The following is a 20,000-nucleotide window of genomic DNA, read 5'->3' on the forward strand; positions in this document are numbered from 1 at the left end:
GGTGGTGATAGTGGTGGTGATAGTGGTGACAGTGATAGTAGTGATAGTGGTGATAGTGGTGGTGGTGGTGATGGTGGTGGTGATAGTGATAGTGGTGGTGATAGTGGTGGTGATAGTGATAGTAGTGATAGTGGTGGTGATAGTGGTGGTGGTGGTGATAGTGATAGTGGTGGTGGTGGTGATAGTGATAGTGGTGGTGATAGTGGTGGTGATAGTGGTGGTGATAGAGGTGATACTGATGGTGGTGGTGATAGTGGTGACAGTGATAGTAGTGATAGTGGTGATAGTGGTGGTGGTGGTGATGGTGGTGGTGATAGTGGTAATGGTGGTGGTAGGAGGGTGCCAGTGATAGTAGTGATAGTGATGGTGGTGGTGATAGTGGTGACAGTGGTAGTGATAGTGGTGGTGGTGGTGATGGGGTGGTGATAGTGGTGACAGTGGTAGTGATAGTGGTGGTGGTGGTGATGGTGGTGGTGATAGTGGTGGTGATAGTTGTGGTGATAGTGGTAATGGTGGTGGTAGTGGTGACAGTGATAGTAGTGATAGTGGTGGTGGTGGTGATGGTGGTGGTGATAGTGGTGGTGATAGTTGTGGTGATAGTTGTGGTGATAGTGGTAATGGTGGTGGTAGGAGGGTGCCAGAGGAGATGGAGGTACTGAATGGTTGATAGACGAGGAGGCAAGTAAACCAGTGTTGCTTTTCTGCACCAAATGCAAACGCACCGCGCATTCACTCAACCAGTCGTCTCTCTGTCATGTGAATGCCAGCGCTGACGCGCAGGTCGTCAGATACCTTCACCACGAAGGTCCACATGTGTTGAGTGAGTCCGTTGGCTGTGGAACGCGTACCTAAGTGTTCTGACGGCGCTCTGTCTGAGATGTGTGCTGCAGTGGTGTAATGCAGAAGTCATGGCCTGTCCGTGGCGTGTAATGTGATTGTGATTCTAAGTCAATCGGCAAAAGAACGTGTAGGTTACCGTCCCTCATGACGTTCTGACGGTATCCTCTGTTGTGTTTGTGTGTGTTCTGGTAATGCAGAAGTAACACAGCCTGTACATTCTGTATGTTCATCTCTATCCTGCCAGTCTGTAAGAGTCCTGACGACGAGTCTCTCTCTAAACTGACCTACACTGTAGCACTCAACACTTTGATGAACATTGTTACTCAGCTGATAGACTTGTGCCCTTCCTGATGACTTGTCGTACAGAACTTGTAAGTCGCCTTGGATAAAAGTAAATGTCTCTCTCTGTCTCTCTCCTCTCTCTCTCTCTCTCTCTCTCTCTCTCTCTCTCTCTCTCTCTCTCTCTCCTCTCTCTCTCTCTCTCTCTCTCTCTCTCCCTCTCTCTCTCTCTCTCTCTCTCCCTCCCTCTCTCTCTCTGTGTCGTGTCGTGTGTTCCAGAAGGGCAGCCTGACCCAGATCCCGGTGGTGAAGGAGACCCGGGTGGAGTCGGGCCAGTTCCTCTTCCTCTCCGTCTTCTGCATGCTCTCCGTCCTGGTGGTGCTGGCCGCCTCCGCCACCCTCCTCTGCCTGCGCCAGCGCTCCCACCTCCGCATGAAGGAGAAGCTGGCCAGCCTCGGGGCCGACACCAGCACTGATGCAACCGCAAACCTATCAGGTGGGTGCAGCACTCTCAGCCAATCAGGCGCCCCCGGGCACACTTAGCCCGGCGCTCTCTCGCTGGCAAGTGTGTGTACTTCAATCTGACGCCGGCTGTCGTTCTGATTGGCTTACAACACTGGGATGCGTGGGGAGCGTGTGTGTGTGTGTGTGTGTGTGTGTGTGTGTGTGTGTGTGTGTGTGTGTGTGTGTGTGTGTGTGTGTGTGTGTGTGTGTGTGTGTGTGTGTGTGTGTGTGTGTGTGTGTGTGTGTGTGTGTGTGTGTGTGTGTGTGTGTGTGTGTGTGCTGTGTGTGTGTGTGTGTGTGAGAGACGTCTCCTCCAAAGCTTATTTGAACCAGCGTACAGGTGTGTGTGATTATGATACGAGAGTGTTTAAAATGTACGCGTGATTACATAGATATTGGGTCTTTATGTTTGTTCCGGCGGAGCTTTTGATTCCGTTGAGATCTGTCTCATTTAAAGTTGGCTTGTTGCATTCATCAAGCTTTGTTTTTGATCTACTGTAACGGTTTCACGTGAAAAATCTCTTTCTTTGTCTTAAAAGGAGCACTTTACCGATTTACAACCTTAATCCTATCGTTCTGTTGTGAGGAGGAGCGTGTGATAATCCGGGTGACGTCACAGAGAGGAGCCTCTACTGCAGTTGAAAATAGTTGAGGAAATAGTGCCTGCAGTTCATTAGAGGTCCGCTTTCCTCTCGGTGACGTCACCCGGAGGAGTTTCTCGGGGGTGTCGAGGCGGCTGAGCTCTTGAGACACGGGACGCGTTGGTGAGTCACATGTCCGGTTGTCGCACGTCCTCTTGGTGAGTCACATGTCCGGTTGTCACACGTCCTCTTGGTGAGTCACATGTCCGGTTGTCGCACGTCCTCTCGGTGAGTCACATGTCCGGTTGTCACACGTCCTCTTGGTGAGTCACATGTCCGGTTGTCACACGTCCTCTTGGTGAGTCACATGTCCGGTTGTCACACGTCCTCTTGGTGAGTCACATGTCCGGTTGTCACATGTCCTCTTGGTGAGTCACATGTCCGGTTGTCACACGTCCTCTCTGTGAGTCACATGTCCGGTTGTCGCACGTCCTCTTGGTGAGTCACATGTCCGGTTGTCGCACGTCCTCTCGGTGAGTCACATGTCCGGTTGTCACACGTCCTCGGTGAGTCACATGTCCGGTTGTCACACGTCCTCTCGGTGAGTCACATGTCCGGTTGTCGCACGTCCTCTCGGTGAGTCACATGTCCGGTTGTCGCACGTCCTCTCGGTGAGTCACATGTCCGGTTGTCGCACGTCCTCTCGGTGAGTCACATGTCCGGTTGTCGCACGTCCTCTTGGTGAGTCACATGTCCGGTTGTCACACGTCCTCCGGTTGTCACACGTCCTCTTGGTGAGTCACATGTCCGGTTGTCGCACGTCCTCTCGGTGAGTCACATGTCCGGTTGTCACACGTCCTCTTGGTGAGTCACATGTCCGGTTGTCACACGTCCTCTTGGTGAGTCACATGTCCGGTTGTCGCACGTCCTCTTGGTGAGTCACATGTCCGGTTGTCACACGTCCTCTCGTGTGAGTCACATGTCCGGTTGTCACACGTCCTCTCGGTGAGTCACATGTCCGGTTGTCGCACGTCCTCTCGGTGAGTCACATGTCCGGTTGTCACACGTCCTCTTGGTGAGTCACATGTCCGGTTGTCACACGTCCTCTCGGTGAGTCACATGTCCGGTTGTCGCACGTCCTCTCGGTGAGTCACATGTCCGGTTGTCGCACGTCCTCTTGGTGAGTCACATGTCCGGTTGTCACACGTCCTCTCGGTGAGTCACATGTCCGGTTGTCGCACGTCCTCTTGGTGAGTCACATGTCCGGTTGTCACACGTCCTCTTGGTGAGTCACATGTCCGGTTGTCACACGTCCTCTTGGTGAGTCACATGTCCGGTTGTCACACGTCCTCTCGGTGAGTCACATGTCCGGTTGTCGCACGTCCTCTTGGTGAGTCACATGTCCGGTTGTCGCACGTCCTCTCGGTGAGTCACATGTCCGGTTGTCGCACGTCCTCTTGGTGAGTCACATGTCCGGTTGTCACACGTCCTCTTGGTGAGTCACATGTCCGGTTGTCACACGTCCTCTTGGTGAGTCACATGTCCGGTTGTCACACGTCCTCTCGGTGAGTCACATGTCCGGTTGTCGCACGTCCTCTTGGTGAGTCACATGTCCGGTTGTCACACGTCCTCTCGGTGAGTCACATGTCCGGTTGTCGCACGTCCTCTTGGTGAGTCACATGTCCGGTTGTCGCATGTCCTCTTGGTGAGTCACATGTCCGGTTGTCGCATGTCCTCTTGGTGAGTCACATGTCCGGTTGTCGCACGTCCTCTTGGTGAGTCACATGTCCGGTTGTCGCATGTCCTCCTCTCGACAGAACGACAGCGTCGAGGTTGAAAATGGCCGAAGTGCTGCTTTAAGTTACAGCGTTTCATTATTCTTTCATTCTTTCCTTTCCTCACAATGGTATTTAATGTTCCACCTCAAGTGGTCTCTGTCTGACCCCTGAGAGTGTGTGCGTGTGCGTGTGCATACGTGCGTGCGTGCATGCGTGCGTGCGTGCTTGTGTGTGTGTGTGTGCGTGTGCGTGTGTGTGTGGCTGGTGTGTGGCTGGTGTGACCTATCCCTCCAGTGTCTCCAGGGCCCGGCAGCCTGGGCTGTATTGATTTCCGGGGCCGGGGCTCAGCTGTGCCCAGCGTGGCCCTCAGAGCACATTTATCTACATGACGCGTTAACATTTTCAATATTTAATCAGCTTTTCGCAGGGTTTGCCATCCCAGGAAAACCTGAACCCATGCACAGTGCCCTAATGACAGCCAGGCTGAGGCTTCTAACAAAATATACCCTGTGAAGTAGCTAAAAAAAATTATTTTTATTTTTGTTTTGGTTATCTTTCTTCCCCTCTTTTTCCCTCTTTTTCTCCCATCCCACCCTTCCTGGTTGTTGCGTACTTTCCCCTACTCTTGGTCCGAGAGACCGGAGACTGTCACATGCTTTCCTCCGACACATGTGCAGCCTGCTGGCAGGCCAGCCTGGCCGCGCAGGTTCTCACCGGGGAGAGTGTAGCGTGTGGGAGGCCGCACTATCTCTCCCTAGTTCCTACCCTTGCTGAGCAGGCGCCCCGACCGAACTGTAGGGGTCGCTGTCCACAACGCCCAGGACCCACCCTTCAGCTTTCCCACCCTCTAATACCGCCAATTGTATTAGTGTGAGAGGCCAGCCAAGCTGATAGCAACGCCGGGAGCTGGATTCGAACAGGCGAATCCAGCGTCTCCGGTGTTGGTGACGAACGCAATCTCCGCTACGCCACCTGACCCCCTGCTACATTTTAATAAGTGGTTATCAGAGATAACTTTGGGAGCCCTATTCTTTAGGTGTGGGTGGAAAAGATTTATTCACACACAATCTAACAAGAATCAAAATACTATGACTCATCAGAGAAATGTAATGAACGTTTTTAATTATTTAATAAAAGCTGTTGTGTTATTGTTTTTTATTTATTTTATTTATTTACTTTTCTTTGAGCTTTTTCTCCCATCGTTATGCCAATCCCCTGTGTGTGTCACGGTCCTGGTCATTGCGCTGCCCTACTGCCGGTCTGGGGAGGGTGTAGACTGCCACACGTCTCCTCTGTCGGTCTGGGGAGGGTGTAGACTACCACACATCTCCTCTGTTGGTCTGGGGAGGGTGTAGACTACCACATGTCTCCTCTGTCGGTCTGGGGAGGGTGTAGACTACCACATGTATCCTCTGTCGGTCTGGGGAGGGTGTAGACTACCACACGTCTCCTCTGTCGGTCTGGGGAGGGTGTAGACTACCACATGTCTCCTCTGTTGGTCTGGGGAGGGTGTAGACTACCACATGTCTCCTCTGTTGGTCTGGGGAGGGTGTAGACTACCACATGTCTCCTCTGTCGGTCTGGGGAGGGTGTAGACTACCACATGTATCCTCTGTCGGTCTGGGGAGGGTGTAGACTACCACACGTCTCCTCTGTCGGTCTGGGGAGGGTGTAGACTGCCACACGTCTCCTCTGTCGGTCTGGGGAGGGTGTAGACTACCACACGTCTCCTCTGTCGGTCTGGGGAGGGTGTAGACTACCACACGTCTCCTCTGTCGGTCTGGGGAGGGTGTAGACTATACCCAATGCCTCCTCTGTCAGTCTGGGGAGGGTGTAGACTACCACACACGTCTCCTCCGATACACGTGGAGTCGCCAGCCACTTCTTTTCGCCTGAGAGCGAGGAGGTAACACGGAGGTTCACTATCTCCCCCTAGATCCCCTCCCTGCTGAACAGGCTCCCGACCGACCAGTAGGAGCCGCTACTGCGACAACCAGAACTTAATACCCTCTCCATTGTGTTCGTTGGAACGTCCGACCGAGCCTGGAAGTAGCGCTGCCGGCGGTTGACCCCGGGTCTCTGCAGTGGCAGGCGAGTGCTTCTACCTCTACGCCACCCAGACGCCAATAGATGATTCTTTTAGGTGTTGCTGCTCCTCCACCCATGCCTCCAGTATTTATAGAGTGTTATGCTGCTCTGTGAAGTGAAGGTTATGCACGGGGGCATGTTTCTCCCTCCACACACTGTATCTCCAGGCTGTGAAGAACAAGGCTACTGTTCATGTGGGTAGATCCATGTGTTCCACAGTTACAGTGGTTCAGGGCAAGCCGTGTGGTAGGAGAGACGGAGAGAGGGAGAGAGAGAGAGAGAGAGAGAGAGAGAGAGAGAGAGAGAGAGACAGATAGCGAGGGAGAGACAGATAGTGAGAGAGTGAAAGAGAGAGAGACAGATAGTGAGAGAGGGTGACAGATAATGAGAGAGAGAGAGAGAGAGAGAGAGAGAGAGAGAGAGAGAGAGAGAGAGAGAGAGAGAGAGAGAGAGAGAGAGAGAGAGAGAGAATTTAGCTTGGCAGTGCACAGACACCGGCTTCTCCCTCTCCTGTCTTCATCCCTGTTAGTAGACCATGGGGGTGGTGGTAGTGAGAAAACATTATCTCACGATCTGTGCTCCTCTCTGGGGCTCACATGTCTTCCCTCTCTCTCTCTTGCTCTCTCTCTCTCTCTCTCTCTCTCTCTCTCTCTCTCTCTCTCTCTCTCTCTCTCTCTCTCTCTCTCTCTCACCACAGCCTCTTGCTATGGCTCTCAGCCTCTTCTGTATAACCCAATGCTCTGTGGAGATGTGAAGAAGGATGAATTATGAGGTGGACCTCGGTATCTCCCCACGGCCGGGGGGTGGGTTAGGGGTGTAAGGCCCTGGGCACCACTCCGCGGCTCTAATGATTAAGGCCTAACAGCGGGGAGAGAGAGAGAGAGAGAGCTGATCCTAGACCAGGGCTTAGCGGAACCCGCTCCCCGGAGTGAAATATCTCCGGGAGAGATCACGAGACGGCAGCGTGGCTCTTTCACAGGGCGCTTCACCCTGTTGCCCCGCTCCGCGCATCATACGCCTCCCCCTCGTGCGGCGTGGGCCGCCGCGCTGTTATTAATTGTGTATGGAAATGATGCTGCTGTCTGGAGTCTGGACTGTCTGCTGCTGCTTAAACCATACGCTGTGATCCGGCATGAATCTAATAGAGAAATACTCACCCAGAGATAAGGGTGACAATGTTGTATGGGGGGGGGGGGTCGCTGTGTGTGTGTCTCTCTCTGTGTGTGTGTGTGTGTGTGTGTGTGTGTGTCTCTCTCTGTGTGTGTGTGTGTGTGTGTGTGTGTGTGTGTGTGTGTGTGTGCGTGCGTGGGTGCGTGGGTGCGTGGGTGCGTGCGTGCGTGCGTGCGTGTGTGTGCGTGTGGAGAGAAAAGGGGTGGTTCGATAAGATTGCCCCCCCTCCCCTCCGTCAGACAATGAGAATATTTGTCTCCCCCCTTCTCTCTCTCCTCTGTTTTTTTTCATTTTGTGGGGATGAAAAAAAGCAAGGAAGAAAAAGAGTGTCTGGATAGATAATGGCCTGGCTGGCTCAGAATTTTTAATGGGTTGTCTTCGCAGAGAGGCATGATGGGAGAAAAAGCCGAGTCACTGGCAGAAGAGTAATCTTTGTAGCGGTTGGGAGGGAGGGAGGGAGGGAGGGAGGGAGGGAGGGAGGGAGGGAGGGAGGGAGGGAGGGAGGGCGCGAAGGGCGGGAGGGCGAGTCTTTCGCCGAACTCCACTAACACACACGCGCGGAACAGCGATAGAAATCAAAATGGCAAATTATGTCGCGTCGATGCCTTTTCATCTCTCTCTCCGTCGCGCCTCCGCGGTTCTGCCACCGAGCTGGAGAGAGATCCCGTTCGATTGAGGCGTTCGATATCCCGTTGTGTTTTTATCTCTTTGAAATAAAGGAAATGGAATAGCCTACAGATTCCTTTCTCACTGTAAATAATGGAGCCTCTACAGGCCTATTCAACTGCACATGAACCCGTGATTATGTTCACTTTCTTCCTGAAATAAACGTATGAAAGAAAAAAACATAAAAATTAATATATATATATATATACAGTATACATAATTTCACAAACAAGGAATACGGTTACTGGCAGCCAGGTAGGTTTTATTACACGGTAAATATATTCTGTGGAGGTCGTGTAGTTCCTTACCAATGTTTGTTTTTTGACATAATTAGTATAAGCTCCATAAGCTACAGGGATAAGCCATTAATCTATATTCAAGTAGGGACAGATCAAGTGGAGTGAGATACAGGATTTTACAAGCGGCATTAATAGAACACGTACTCCTCCGGAAATAAAATGCCCCAAATATCAAGCGACAAGGTGTCGTTTTTCTATTAATCAGGTTCTGGAGCGGGTGCAGAACAAACCAGCACTTCAACACTCCGCTCACTCTGCTACAGCCTCATGTAATGGTCTGGTGAGACACAGCTCACTCAGCCTCCTCAGGATACCTGACGGATACCTAGAACCAACGAGACGTGATTGTTTAGTTTATTAACACCCCCAATTAGCTAAAGCATTGCAGTAGCTACTCTTCCTGGGGATTGTGACAACATAATACATAATACTTACATTATAACATATATATATACCATTACAAGTAGACAGGACAAAGGACTAGTACACACATAATACATAATACTTACATCATAACATACAGTATACCATTACATGTAGACAGGACAAAGGACTAGTACACACATAATACATAATACTTACATCATAACATATACCATTACAAGTAGACAGGACAAAGGACTAGTACACACATACACATAATACTTACATCATAACATATACCATTACATGTAGACAGGACAAAGGACTAGTACACTTGGACTACTACACACACACAAGGCAAGCTCAATACAATAATCCGATATGTGAAATAGCTAAGAATTCTTAACTGTACACAACTACAGTATATACATGATAGTTACTTTGCGCACACATTCTCAACAACCATAAAACAATAAAAATGACACACAGAGTGCAAAAAAATAAAGCACACAGATAGAGTTAAGAAATGTACGGGAAATGTTACAGAAAACGCAGTACCGCTCGTGGCCAGCACGATTACAGATTATGCATTGATAAAATGATACTGTACTTCTAACTATTATTTTATACATACTATTATACGTTTTTTTACATGTTTTTTTTTTTTTGTTTTTAATATTATTTTCGATGTGTGTTGTTTTTGTGTTCTTTGTGCTACAGTAGTAACCCACCACGCCAAATTCCTCATCTGTACGAATATACTTGGTTTATTCTGCTTCTGATTCTGTTATGAGCTGTTGTTATAAAATATGGCTGTTTGTTTTCTAACTTTTTCAGCACGTTTTCTAAGTTGCCACCATTCCTACAATCTTTACACAAACAATCTTTATTTTATTTGACATCAAAACGTTCATCAGTGGTACAGACAACTGCTTCTACATACACACACCAAACACACTCCCATACATGCACACGACTCACAAACGCAAACAATTTAGCCACGCTCCCTTTCATAACCCATTAACTGCATGTCCCAGAGACTTGTGGGCAGCGTCATAGGACTCAGCAGAGAGTTCTGCTGTAGAGATGCTCTTACAGTTCTATTTAGCACAATGCTACTCTGAGAGCACAATAGAGGGTCCCCACTTACCACACATTACATGCTTGTTTTTTTATTTTTACAAAAGGAGGAGTGGGCAGTCTGCTCCACTTTGTAACACATTTGTTTATTGAAAATGTTATATTAGATTAGATTCAAATGTATTGTCATTATGCAGCACTAGTACCGTACAACTAAAATAGGTTTGGCATCCAACCAGAGTGCAAATGTAACAGTAAAGTGCAACAGTAATATAGAAAGTACAGGAGATAAAAAAAAATATATAAATTAGTACTACTGAGTAATAGTGTTAATCATGTACAGAGTTGTAGAATTAATGTACAGGTATAAAGACACTATGGTAGTAAGTAATACTGGTAAGAGTAAGTAAGGGATATGTACAGGTACAGATATAGATATAGTATCTGCAGACATGTAAAAAGGATTATATGCAGGTTACGGTATGTACAGACAAATGTGGATATATATATATAGAAACATTTGAATTTGGTTTGAGAACAATTCAGGATTACAAGATGTCCACTCCACTTACTGTAGAGGAATCTTTGATTAGATGAGACGCTGCTTGGGTGGGATCTGATCTCAAGCCTGCAGTTACAGAGGCAGGTGTCTTAACCACTAAACCATCTCTGGGCAAATTACAGGTGTTAAACCAATCACATGCCAGCCCTCCGTTTTCCTCTGTCTATTGTAGTCGATACAGTAGACATCATCATTTCAGCGTTAAATAGGATTTGTGCTGGTATTCAGTCTTTGATGTCTTTGGCTTTCCCTGCTGCCAAAATGCTCATACTCATACATATCAAAAGCCACAGACATCAATAATTGAATGCCAGCACAATGCTATGGTAACGAGCTGATACCCGGTACCCGAATCTGTGTATTTGGATGTTTTGGAAGATGCACAGTATCTTTGATTTTCATTTTAAAGTAACTAAATACTCAAGTACCTTTGTACATATCCTTTACAGTACCTACTCTTACTAGTTACACTGCTGGCCAGTATGACTTACTTACTACCATAGTGTATTTATACCTGTATCACTGTATATATTAATACTACAACTCTGTACATACTGTACATCTGATTAGCACTACTCTACTCTCCTCCACTCCACTCCACTCCATCTACTCTACTCCACTCCACTCCATCTACTCTACTCTACTCTCCTCCACTCCACTCCACTCCATCTACTCTACTCCACTCTACTCCACTCCACTCCACTCCATCTACTCTACTCTCCTCCACTCCACTCCACTCCATCTACTCTACTCCACTCCACTCCATCTACTCTACTCTCCTCCACTCCACTCCACTCCATCTACTCTACTCCACTCCACTCCATCTACTCTACTCCACTCCACTCCATCTACTCTACTCCACTCCACTCCACTCCACTCCATCTACTCTACTCTACTCCACTCCACTCCATCTACTCTACTCCACTCCACTCCACTCCATCTACTCTACTCCACTCCACTCCACTCCATCTACTCTACTCTACTCCACTCCACTCCATCTACTCTACTCCACTCCACTCCATCTACTCTACTCCACTCCACTCCACTCCACTCCACTCTACTCCACTCCACTCCACTCCACTCCACTCCACTCCACTCCACTCCACTCTATTCTACTCTATTCTATTCTACTCTACTCTATTCTACTCTACTCTACTCTACTCTACTCTACTCTACTCTACTCTGCTCTGCTCTGCTCTGCTCCGCTCCACTCCACTCCACTCCACTCCACTCCACTCCACTCCACTCCACTCCACTCCACTCCTTCTAATCTAATGTATGTAAGTACTCTCCCTCTGACGTCAGTCACGCGTTAACAGAGATAGCAGTATCTCTACTTGACTAATACATTTCTAGCATATAACTTTTTTCCCCACCGTCACTGACCCGCTCATGTGCCCCCCCCCCCCCCCCCCCTCCCACAGGAGCTGTGTCGGCAGCGCATGGTGGCGCGGACGTCGGAGCGTGTGGAGCGCCCAGAGACCCTGCGCCACTCGCGGCTCAACAGTGTCTCGTCCCAGTTCAGCGACGGGCCCGTGGCCAGCCCCTCGGCCCGCAGCAGCACCTCGTCCTGGTGCGAGGAGCCCGTCCCGTCCAACATGGACATCTCCACCGGACACATGATACTGGTGAGAGACCTCTCGTCCTGGCTGGCCTTTCATTGCTTCTGTGGGCAAATGGCAAATCGTTTCGATCGTTAATTGGCTGCTATACTGGTCCACGTTCCTACTCACAGCATAACATCCTTCCCTGCTTCATCTAACACCCATAACACATTCATGGTTGCTTACCAGTAGCTACTGTGCCTGCACTGTGTCGCACACATCAGCTACACACGTCAGCTACACACGTCAGCGACACACGTCAGCTACACACGTCAGCTACACACGTCAGCGACACACGTCAGCTACACACGTCAGCTACACACGTCAGCGACACACGTCAGCTACACACGTCAGCTACACACGTCAGCTACACACGTCAGCTACTCACGTCAGCTACACACGTCAGCTACACACGTCAGCTACACACGTCAGCTACACACGTCAGCTACACACGTCAGCTACACACGTCAGCTACTCACATCAGCGACACACATCAGCTACACGTCAGCTACACACAACAGCTACACACATCAGCTACACACGTCAGCTACACACGTCAGCTACACACATCAGCGACACACGTCAGCTACACACGTCAGCTACACATGTCAGCTACACACGTCAGCTACACACGTCAGCTACACACGTCAGCTACACACGTCCGCTACACACATCAGCTACACACATCAGCTACTCACATCAGCCCCAGTTGGGTTTTAGTTCAACGTTGAGAGATTAGCCTCAGGTGCATATTTGCCATTTTGTGAAAAGATGATTGTTGTTACCAATTGGTGGCGATAGGGGGAGTGATTTGCAAAATATTGCATATATATGTGATATATATATAAAATCGCGCAAATCACAACAAAAGATTTATTTTAAATGTTTTGTGTTTTTAGTTTTTTTCATATTATCACAGTTTGAATTTTTAAGATATGTATATATATATATATATATACGTCCCTGGTCTTCCCAGCTAGCTTTCTCTCTCTCTATCTGTCTGGGTTTCTTCATCCCCCCTTCCTCTCCACATCTCCATTATTATTATTTCATTACATTTCTTTCAATTCCACCTCTTCTCTCTGTTTTAATTCCCTTGCTCTTACCTCAGCTCCCCTCGTTTTCCATTTCAAACTCAAACTCTCTTTTTTTTTCTCTCTCTCTCTTTTTCTCTCTCTTTTTCTCTTTTTTTCTCCCGCCTCTCGTCACTCCGTCCTGCTCCTCTTCTCCTCTTTATCATGCTGACTCTCACCCCCGCCCTGCCCCGCCCCCCTCACCTTTCACCTTTCACCCCTCACCCCCACCCTCCCCCGCTGAAGCAAGACGAGAGACAGATATTGTCTAGTTGTGGTGAGAGCAGCTCCAAAGGGAAATATCATTACCTGCTTGATTGGCAGCTGAGTGTTTTGAAAAATTCCATTTGGTTTCTCTTTTGAAAAGGCTTTCGGTTCCCTTTGGGTAACTGTCAAACACACACACACACACACACACACACACGCGCACACACACACGCACACACACACACACACACACACACACACACACACGTGTGACACACAGAATGGATTGTTTTTAATTTTGCGCAAACTTTGGGTTTCATTCATTTGAGACAAGCTTGATAAAAGAGATGGATAGATGCCCAGCAGTGTTTCCATTAATGGAGAGAGAATTCATCACACCGGCCGTCTGGCTTTTTGTATTGGAAGCCTATAATGAATGAGAGTGAATTTGAGTAATGCCTTGTATCGCCGGTAATGGATGGGTTTTGTTGCACTCATCAAGACGTGTTGTTGGGGTCTTTGAAAGCAGCCACAATGGGACGCATTTAGCCCGATAACAATGGGGGACGCTCAGCGAGTCATTCTGCTGTATTAAAGCAGAAACGATCGCTCGCAGATTCAACACAATGCAGACGGGGTGAGATCAGCAGAGACTTTTTACTTGTCTGTCACTCTGGTGATTGACATGGTGATGTCACACAGTGCCGGCTGTCTTATAGATCCCACGTGTAACCATGTGTGAGATTGCCTTGTTATCACTGATCTCAGGTCTGTATTTTCCCTTCCATTTTGTCTTCCAATCTCTCCTCTCCTCTCCTATCAGCTCCTCTCATCTCCTCTCCTCTCCTATCATCTCCTCTCCTCTCCTATCATCTCCTCTCCTATAATCTCCTCTCCTATCATCTCTCCTCTCCTCTCCTATCATCTCCTCCCCTCCCCTCTCCTCTCCTGTCATCTCCTCTCCTATCATCTCCTCTCCTATCCTCTCCTCCTCTCCTCTCCTCTTCTATCATCTCCTCTCCTCTCCTCTCCTCTCCTCTCCTCTCCTCTCCTCTCCTCTCCTCTCCTCTCCTCTCCTCTCCTCTCCTCTCCTCTCCTCCTCTCCTCTCCTCTTCTATCATCTCCTCTCCTCTCCTATCATCTCCTCTCCTCTCCTATCATCTCCTCTCCTCTCCTCTCCTCTCCTCTCCTCTCCTATCATCTCCTCTCCTCCCCTATCCTCTCCTGTCCTATCATCTCCTCCCCTCCCCTCCCCTCTCCTCTCCTCTCCTATCATCTCCTCTCCTCTCCTCCTCTCCTATCATCTCATCTCCTCTCCTATCCTCTCCTCCTCTCCTCTCCTCTCCTATCATCTTCTCTCCTATCCTCTCCTCTGCTCTCCTCTCAACTCATCATCCCTCCCCATCTCTCTCTATTTTATTTTTGTTTAACTCATTCTGTTGAGGGGAGTGATGAGTACCTGGATTAAAAGTGCATTAATTCTTTCAGAGGTACCCCCCCCCCCCCACACACACACACATGTTCCCTTTGGCCAGGATTATAGCGTTGACTTATATTCATTCCTAACATTACCCTTCACTAATACGTGTCTAACCCTTACCTTAACCTTAACCACTAACCTTGTAATCTCTTCTCATTGGGGACAGTGTTTTTGTCCCCTATTGGAAAAGCTGGCTTGTAGTCTGAAATATGACGCCAATTTATTGTTAAGACCGGTACACATACACACACACACACACAGATACACAAACACACAGATACACAGATACACACGTACACACACAGATACACAGATACACACATACATACTGACGCACACACACAGTGGGAGTGAAGCTCTATCTGGAGCTTGGAGCTATCAGAACAAACCACTCTGTGTGGTGCAGGCAGCTCCTGTACCTACAGTACAACACGGCTCATATAATGACTTCCAGAAGCACAGCTAGAGTTGGAGACTCTAAGAGATCTCTTTGGTGTCGAGTCATTCTCTGTCTTCTGGGTACGTCCTCTCAGAGCTTCATCCCACTGGATGATCTGTCTTCTGGGGTACGTCCTCTCAGAGCTTCATCCCACTGGATGATCTGTCTTCTGGGGTACGTCCTCTCAGAGCTTTATCCCACTGGATGATCTGTCTTCTGGGGTACGTCCTCTCAGAGCTTCATCCCACTGGATGATCTGTCTTCTGGGGTACGTCCTCTCAGAGCTTCATCCCACTGGATGATCTCCCTAACGTGTGTCCTTACCTTCTGCATCAGCAATGCTGTATGATGTTGCGTTAGCCGTAGCTACACTTAATTCATCCTCTGTGCGAATGAAACCTGTGCCAAACCTACCTGGAATTGCCCTATCTCAAACCCGCCCTCTTTTCTTGATCCTCCAATCAGCAGTGGCTCAGGAGGTAGAGCGGTCGTCTGGTAATCGTAAAGGTTCCCACAATCGTAAAGGTAACCCACTTAACCCATAACTGCTCCCGATGAGCAGGTCGGCACCTTGCATGGTCACCTCCGCTGTCTGTGTGTGAATGTGTCAGTGATTGGGTGAATGTTGTAAGTTGTGAAGCGCTTTGGCTAAAAGCTGCTATATAAATGCAGTCCATTTACCATTTAAAACGGCTGCTTCCCTTGTTTGTGAGGGAAGCAACAGTTGAGATTGGATTATCAAGAAAAGAGGGCAGGGTTTGAGATAACGTATGTGATTTAAAGTTCCACTACGTAGTTCTAGAATGGAAAAAGTTACTTAGAACTTGTATCTAAACTTAACACAACACCCCCCCCCCCCCACACACACACACACACACACACACACACACCTAAAAAAGTTTAGAATATGCTTCTCTGTAGGTGAATGCAGTGGGGAGGGTTGGACCGCTACAGCCAAAGAAATAACTTCTTGCTTATTCAGTATGAATAAATAAACAGAGGTTCAATCTTCTACCCCAAAGCTACTGTACATCATGCTGTATTTTCAGCACCATGGACAGCTCCGCACTGTGCAGTTACACCACTGCTGCATCAGTTCTCCCTCCAAACACACTGCAACAGAAGCTGTATCATTATATATATATGTGATATGTGTGTGTGTGTGTGTGTGTGTGTGTGTGTGTGTGTGTGTGTGTGTGTGTGTGTGTGTGTGTGTGTGTGTGTGTGTGTGTGTGTGTGTGTGTGTGTGTGTGTGTGTGTGTGTGTGTGTGTGTGTGTGCGTGCGCGCGTGTGTGTGTGTGTGTGTGTGTGTCAGAACAGCAAGCAGGGTCAAGATCTTGATGCAGTTGGTGGTGGTGGTGGTAGTAACTTTCTGTTCCCTCAGCTTAATCACTTCTTCCAAAAATCAATACATTGCTTAAGGCACAAATTCATTATTTTGATTACGTAGTTGAACTTTTATTTTATGTGTTTATTTTTTTTAATGATGCACGACTCGCTCAAATGGCAGAGGAAATAGTTATCATAGATAAACGACTCTCTGTTTTTCTATTATTTAATTTGAAAGCTGAGTCACGCTGCCTTCTGGGGGTGACCTTTATGCTCCATTTTTACATTTCTACACTTTAAAAGCATGCTATTATATGAATAACACACATTAACTTTCAGAATGACTATAATGCCTATCCCATATACAATAACACACATCGACGCGTCCTCTCTCTCGTCTCCCTCGAGCCCACGCTCTAATTTTTCATACATTTATATTTATATTTGCTGAATAAAATTTGCTGTACAATGTTCACCACATTGTACAGCTCCCTGTACCAAATGGCTTCCCCCTATTGTCCCTACGCTCTAATGTGACAGTAATGTGTTACCTGCTGTGTCTGGCTCTACTGGCTCCTTCCTTCATCCTGATTTCACCTTCCGGTACCTTCCACTGTCGGCGGGGGGTCGGGGGGGGTCGGGATGCTTAAGGAGGATTAAACATTGTTTCCTTGACACCCAGGCCTCCCATCCCAACTCTCTGATTGGCAGACATAATCCCCCCATTCACTTGACTAAACCTTCCTTACCCTGTCTCTGGAATACGGCACGGTCCACTGCCTCCCCCTGGAACCTCCAAGTAAGTGGGGGGGGTCGTTAGTTGGTGATGGAGGGGGTGGTTGTTAGTTGGTGATGGAGGGGGTGGTTGTTAGTTGGTGATGGAGGGGGTGGTTGTTGGTTGGTGACGAGGGGGGGGGGGTTGTTAGTTGGTGATGGAGGGGAGGTGGTTGTTAGTTGGTTATGGAGGGTGTGGTTGTTAGTTTGTGATGGGGGGTGTTTGTTGGTTGATGATGGGGGGGTGGTTGTTAGTTGGTGGTGGGGGGGGTGGTTGTTAGTTGGTTATGGAGGGCGCGGTTGTTAGTTGGTTATGGAGGGTGTGGTTGTTAGTTTGTGATGGGGGGGTGTTTGTTGGTGATGGAGGGGAGGTGGTTGTTAGTTGGTTATGGAGGGGGCGGTTGTTAGTTGGTTATGGAGGGGGCGTTGTTAGTTGGTTATGGAGGGTGTGGTTGTTAGTTTGTGATGGGGGGTGTTTGTTGGTTGATGATGGGGGGGTGGTTGTTAGTTGGTGGTGAGGGGGGGTGGTTGTTAGTTGGTTATGGAGGGCGCGGTTGTTAGTTGGTTATGGAGGGTGTGGTTGTTAGTTTGTGATGGGGGGGTGTTTGTTGGTTGGTGATGAGGGGGGTGGTTGTTAGTTTGTGATGGGGGGGTGTTTGTTAGTTTGTGATGGAGGGGGTGGTTGTTAGTTGGTGATGGGGGGGAGTTGTTGGTTGGTGACGAGGGGGGGGGGTTGTTAGTTGGTGATGGAGGGGGGGTGGTTGTTAGTTGGTTATGGAGGGTGTGGTTGTTAGTTTGTGATGAGGGGATGGTTGTTAGTTTGTGATGGGGGGTGTTTGTTGGTTGATGATGGGGGGGTGGTTGTTAGTTGGTTATGGAGGGCGCGGTTGTTAGTTGGTTATGGAGGGTGTGGTTGTTAGTTTGTGATGGGGGGGTGTTTGTTGGTTGGTGATGAGGGGGGTGGTTGTTAGTTTGTGATGGGGGGGTGTTTGTTGGTTGGTGATGAGGGGGGTGGTTGTTAGTTTGTGATGGGGGGGTGTTTGTTGGTTGGTGATGAGGGGGGTGGTTGTTAGTTGGTTATGGAGGGGGTGGTTGTTAGTTTGTGATGGAGGGGGGTGGTGGTTAGTTTGTGACGGAGGGGGTAGTTGTTAGTTTGTGACGGAGGGGGTGGTTGTTAGTTTGTGATGGGGGGTGGTTGTTGGTTGGTGATGGAGTGGGGGGGGGGGCTTGATGGGGGGGGGGCTTTAAGGGGGAGCGCCAGCCACAGCGCTGGCATTAAGATGCAAAAAAACATGAATTTGGAATGCAATCGTGTCAAGGGCATCGTTGAATAGAATGGGATGCAATTCGGAGTGGTGGTATCAAGTGCGTATATGGAGATGTGATGTGTGGGGAGAGGAGGCGAAACGCCCGCGAGGCAGATAGTACTTGTGCTCTAGGTGACAAGAGCGCGGCGGTGACAGGATCTGTCAAGTGGCCATAATGGTGCACTGTCATTTCCTGAGGAGGACCGCATTGTGGGTTCTTCATGCCGGCACCCACACAGATTCGCACGTATGCGAATATGGGCTTGTTGTTTGCGATATGAAATAGACTACCTTTTTTTTCTTCATTATTTTAGATGGTGGGGGGGGGGGTCTGTCAGGTGTGTTATCTAAGGTTCCTCTAACGTGTTAGCCAGGGAGGGGGGGTGGGGGGTTGGTAGAGCAATATGTACGTAGAGTTATTCCGCTAACGAGTCTAGACGGAACACATAGTGCCATCTCACTGATTAATTACACCGTTGTAGATAGTCTGTCTCATTACATGGCTCGCAATCTTCTACATAATTGCTTTTTCATAAGAGAAACTCGAACTTGGCTGTGACTGTACCTCAGTCACACTGACAGGCCGGCCGGGCGTTTCTTTAACCCCTTCAGGTCTCCTATCTCACACGCGTTGGCTGGTGAGGTGTAGAGCGGGTCTTTTATCAGAAAAGTAGCCGGACTTGTCTTCTCGGATACGATTTATGCGGCGATGTAGTTATCAGAAAAGTAAAGGACTGTAGTCGCTATATCTTCTCTGCGTAAGGAAACCGTACCTTTATGGATGCGTTCCTCGTCGTTTCCATGGAGATTTCACTTTCTTCAACTCATTTTCGTTTCCTGTTAATAAAATAGACAAATATGTTCGGAAGCATAATATGATATTATTTATTCAAAATAATAAATAATACGAGGAAAGGTACCACCGGTTAGTTTACTTCCTGTTTGGGCCGAGATGTTTGACAGCGGAACACAACTGGAACGCCGTCCAACTCTCCGCATAGGAGAACGAGTTGTAGAATCCTAAGATGGAGGTCTGAGAAAACGCTACACAAAATGTAAACATGCGAGTGACGGGTTTAAGATATGAACGGCAGACTTCTAAAAGTGAACACTGGGGGGGCGACTGGGTAGCATAGAGGTCTAAGCACTCGCCTACCACCGCAGAGACTCTGGGTTCGAGTCAGCTGTCAGTTGGTCAGTCGTCCCTACGAACACAATTGTCCTGGTCGTTAAAACAGCGACTCCTACTGGTCGGTCTGGGCGCCTGTTCAGCAGGGAGGGGATCTGGGGGAGATGGCGTGAACCTCTGCACGTGTTACGCTCTCCCAGTGAAACTTCAAGCTGTTAGGTGAAAAGACTCCACATGTATCAGATGTGTCTACACCCTCCCCAGACCGACAGTCAACTCAACGTGCAACGACCAGGAGGGGAATTGGCAGAACGACAAACAATTGGGGGATGGGAGGAAAGATTTTTAAAAAGTACCCGTGGCAGGGTTCAAATATAAACGGCAGACTTCTAAAAGTGAATTCCGATGACATCAAAGTGACATTGCAAGTTGTATTCATAATACTTAT

General features: G+C 48.6%; 1 protein-coding gene across 1 annotated transcript in view; it reads left to right on the forward strand.

The window, feature by feature from the left end:
- Positions 1 to 20,000, forward strand: part of ptprn2 (protein tyrosine phosphatase receptor type N2) — a gene marked incomplete at its 5' end in the record, with an annotated part of 334,392 nt that overhangs the window by 278,341 nt on the left and 36,051 nt on the right. The window contains 3 exon segments of the mRNA XM_084325818.1: positions 1,399 to 1,605; positions 1,607 to 1,615; positions 11,635 to 11,838. Of these exon segments, the coding sequence (XP_084181944.1) occupies positions 1,399 to 1,605; positions 1,607 to 1,615; positions 11,635 to 11,838 (420 nt within the window).

This window comes from Notolepis coatsorum (genome assembly GCF_963971535.1).
Source record: "Notolepis coatsorum genome assembly, chromosome: 12".
NCBI classification, from domain to species: domain Eukaryota; kingdom Metazoa; phylum Chordata; class Actinopteri; order Aulopiformes; family Paralepididae; genus Notolepis; species Notolepis coatsorum.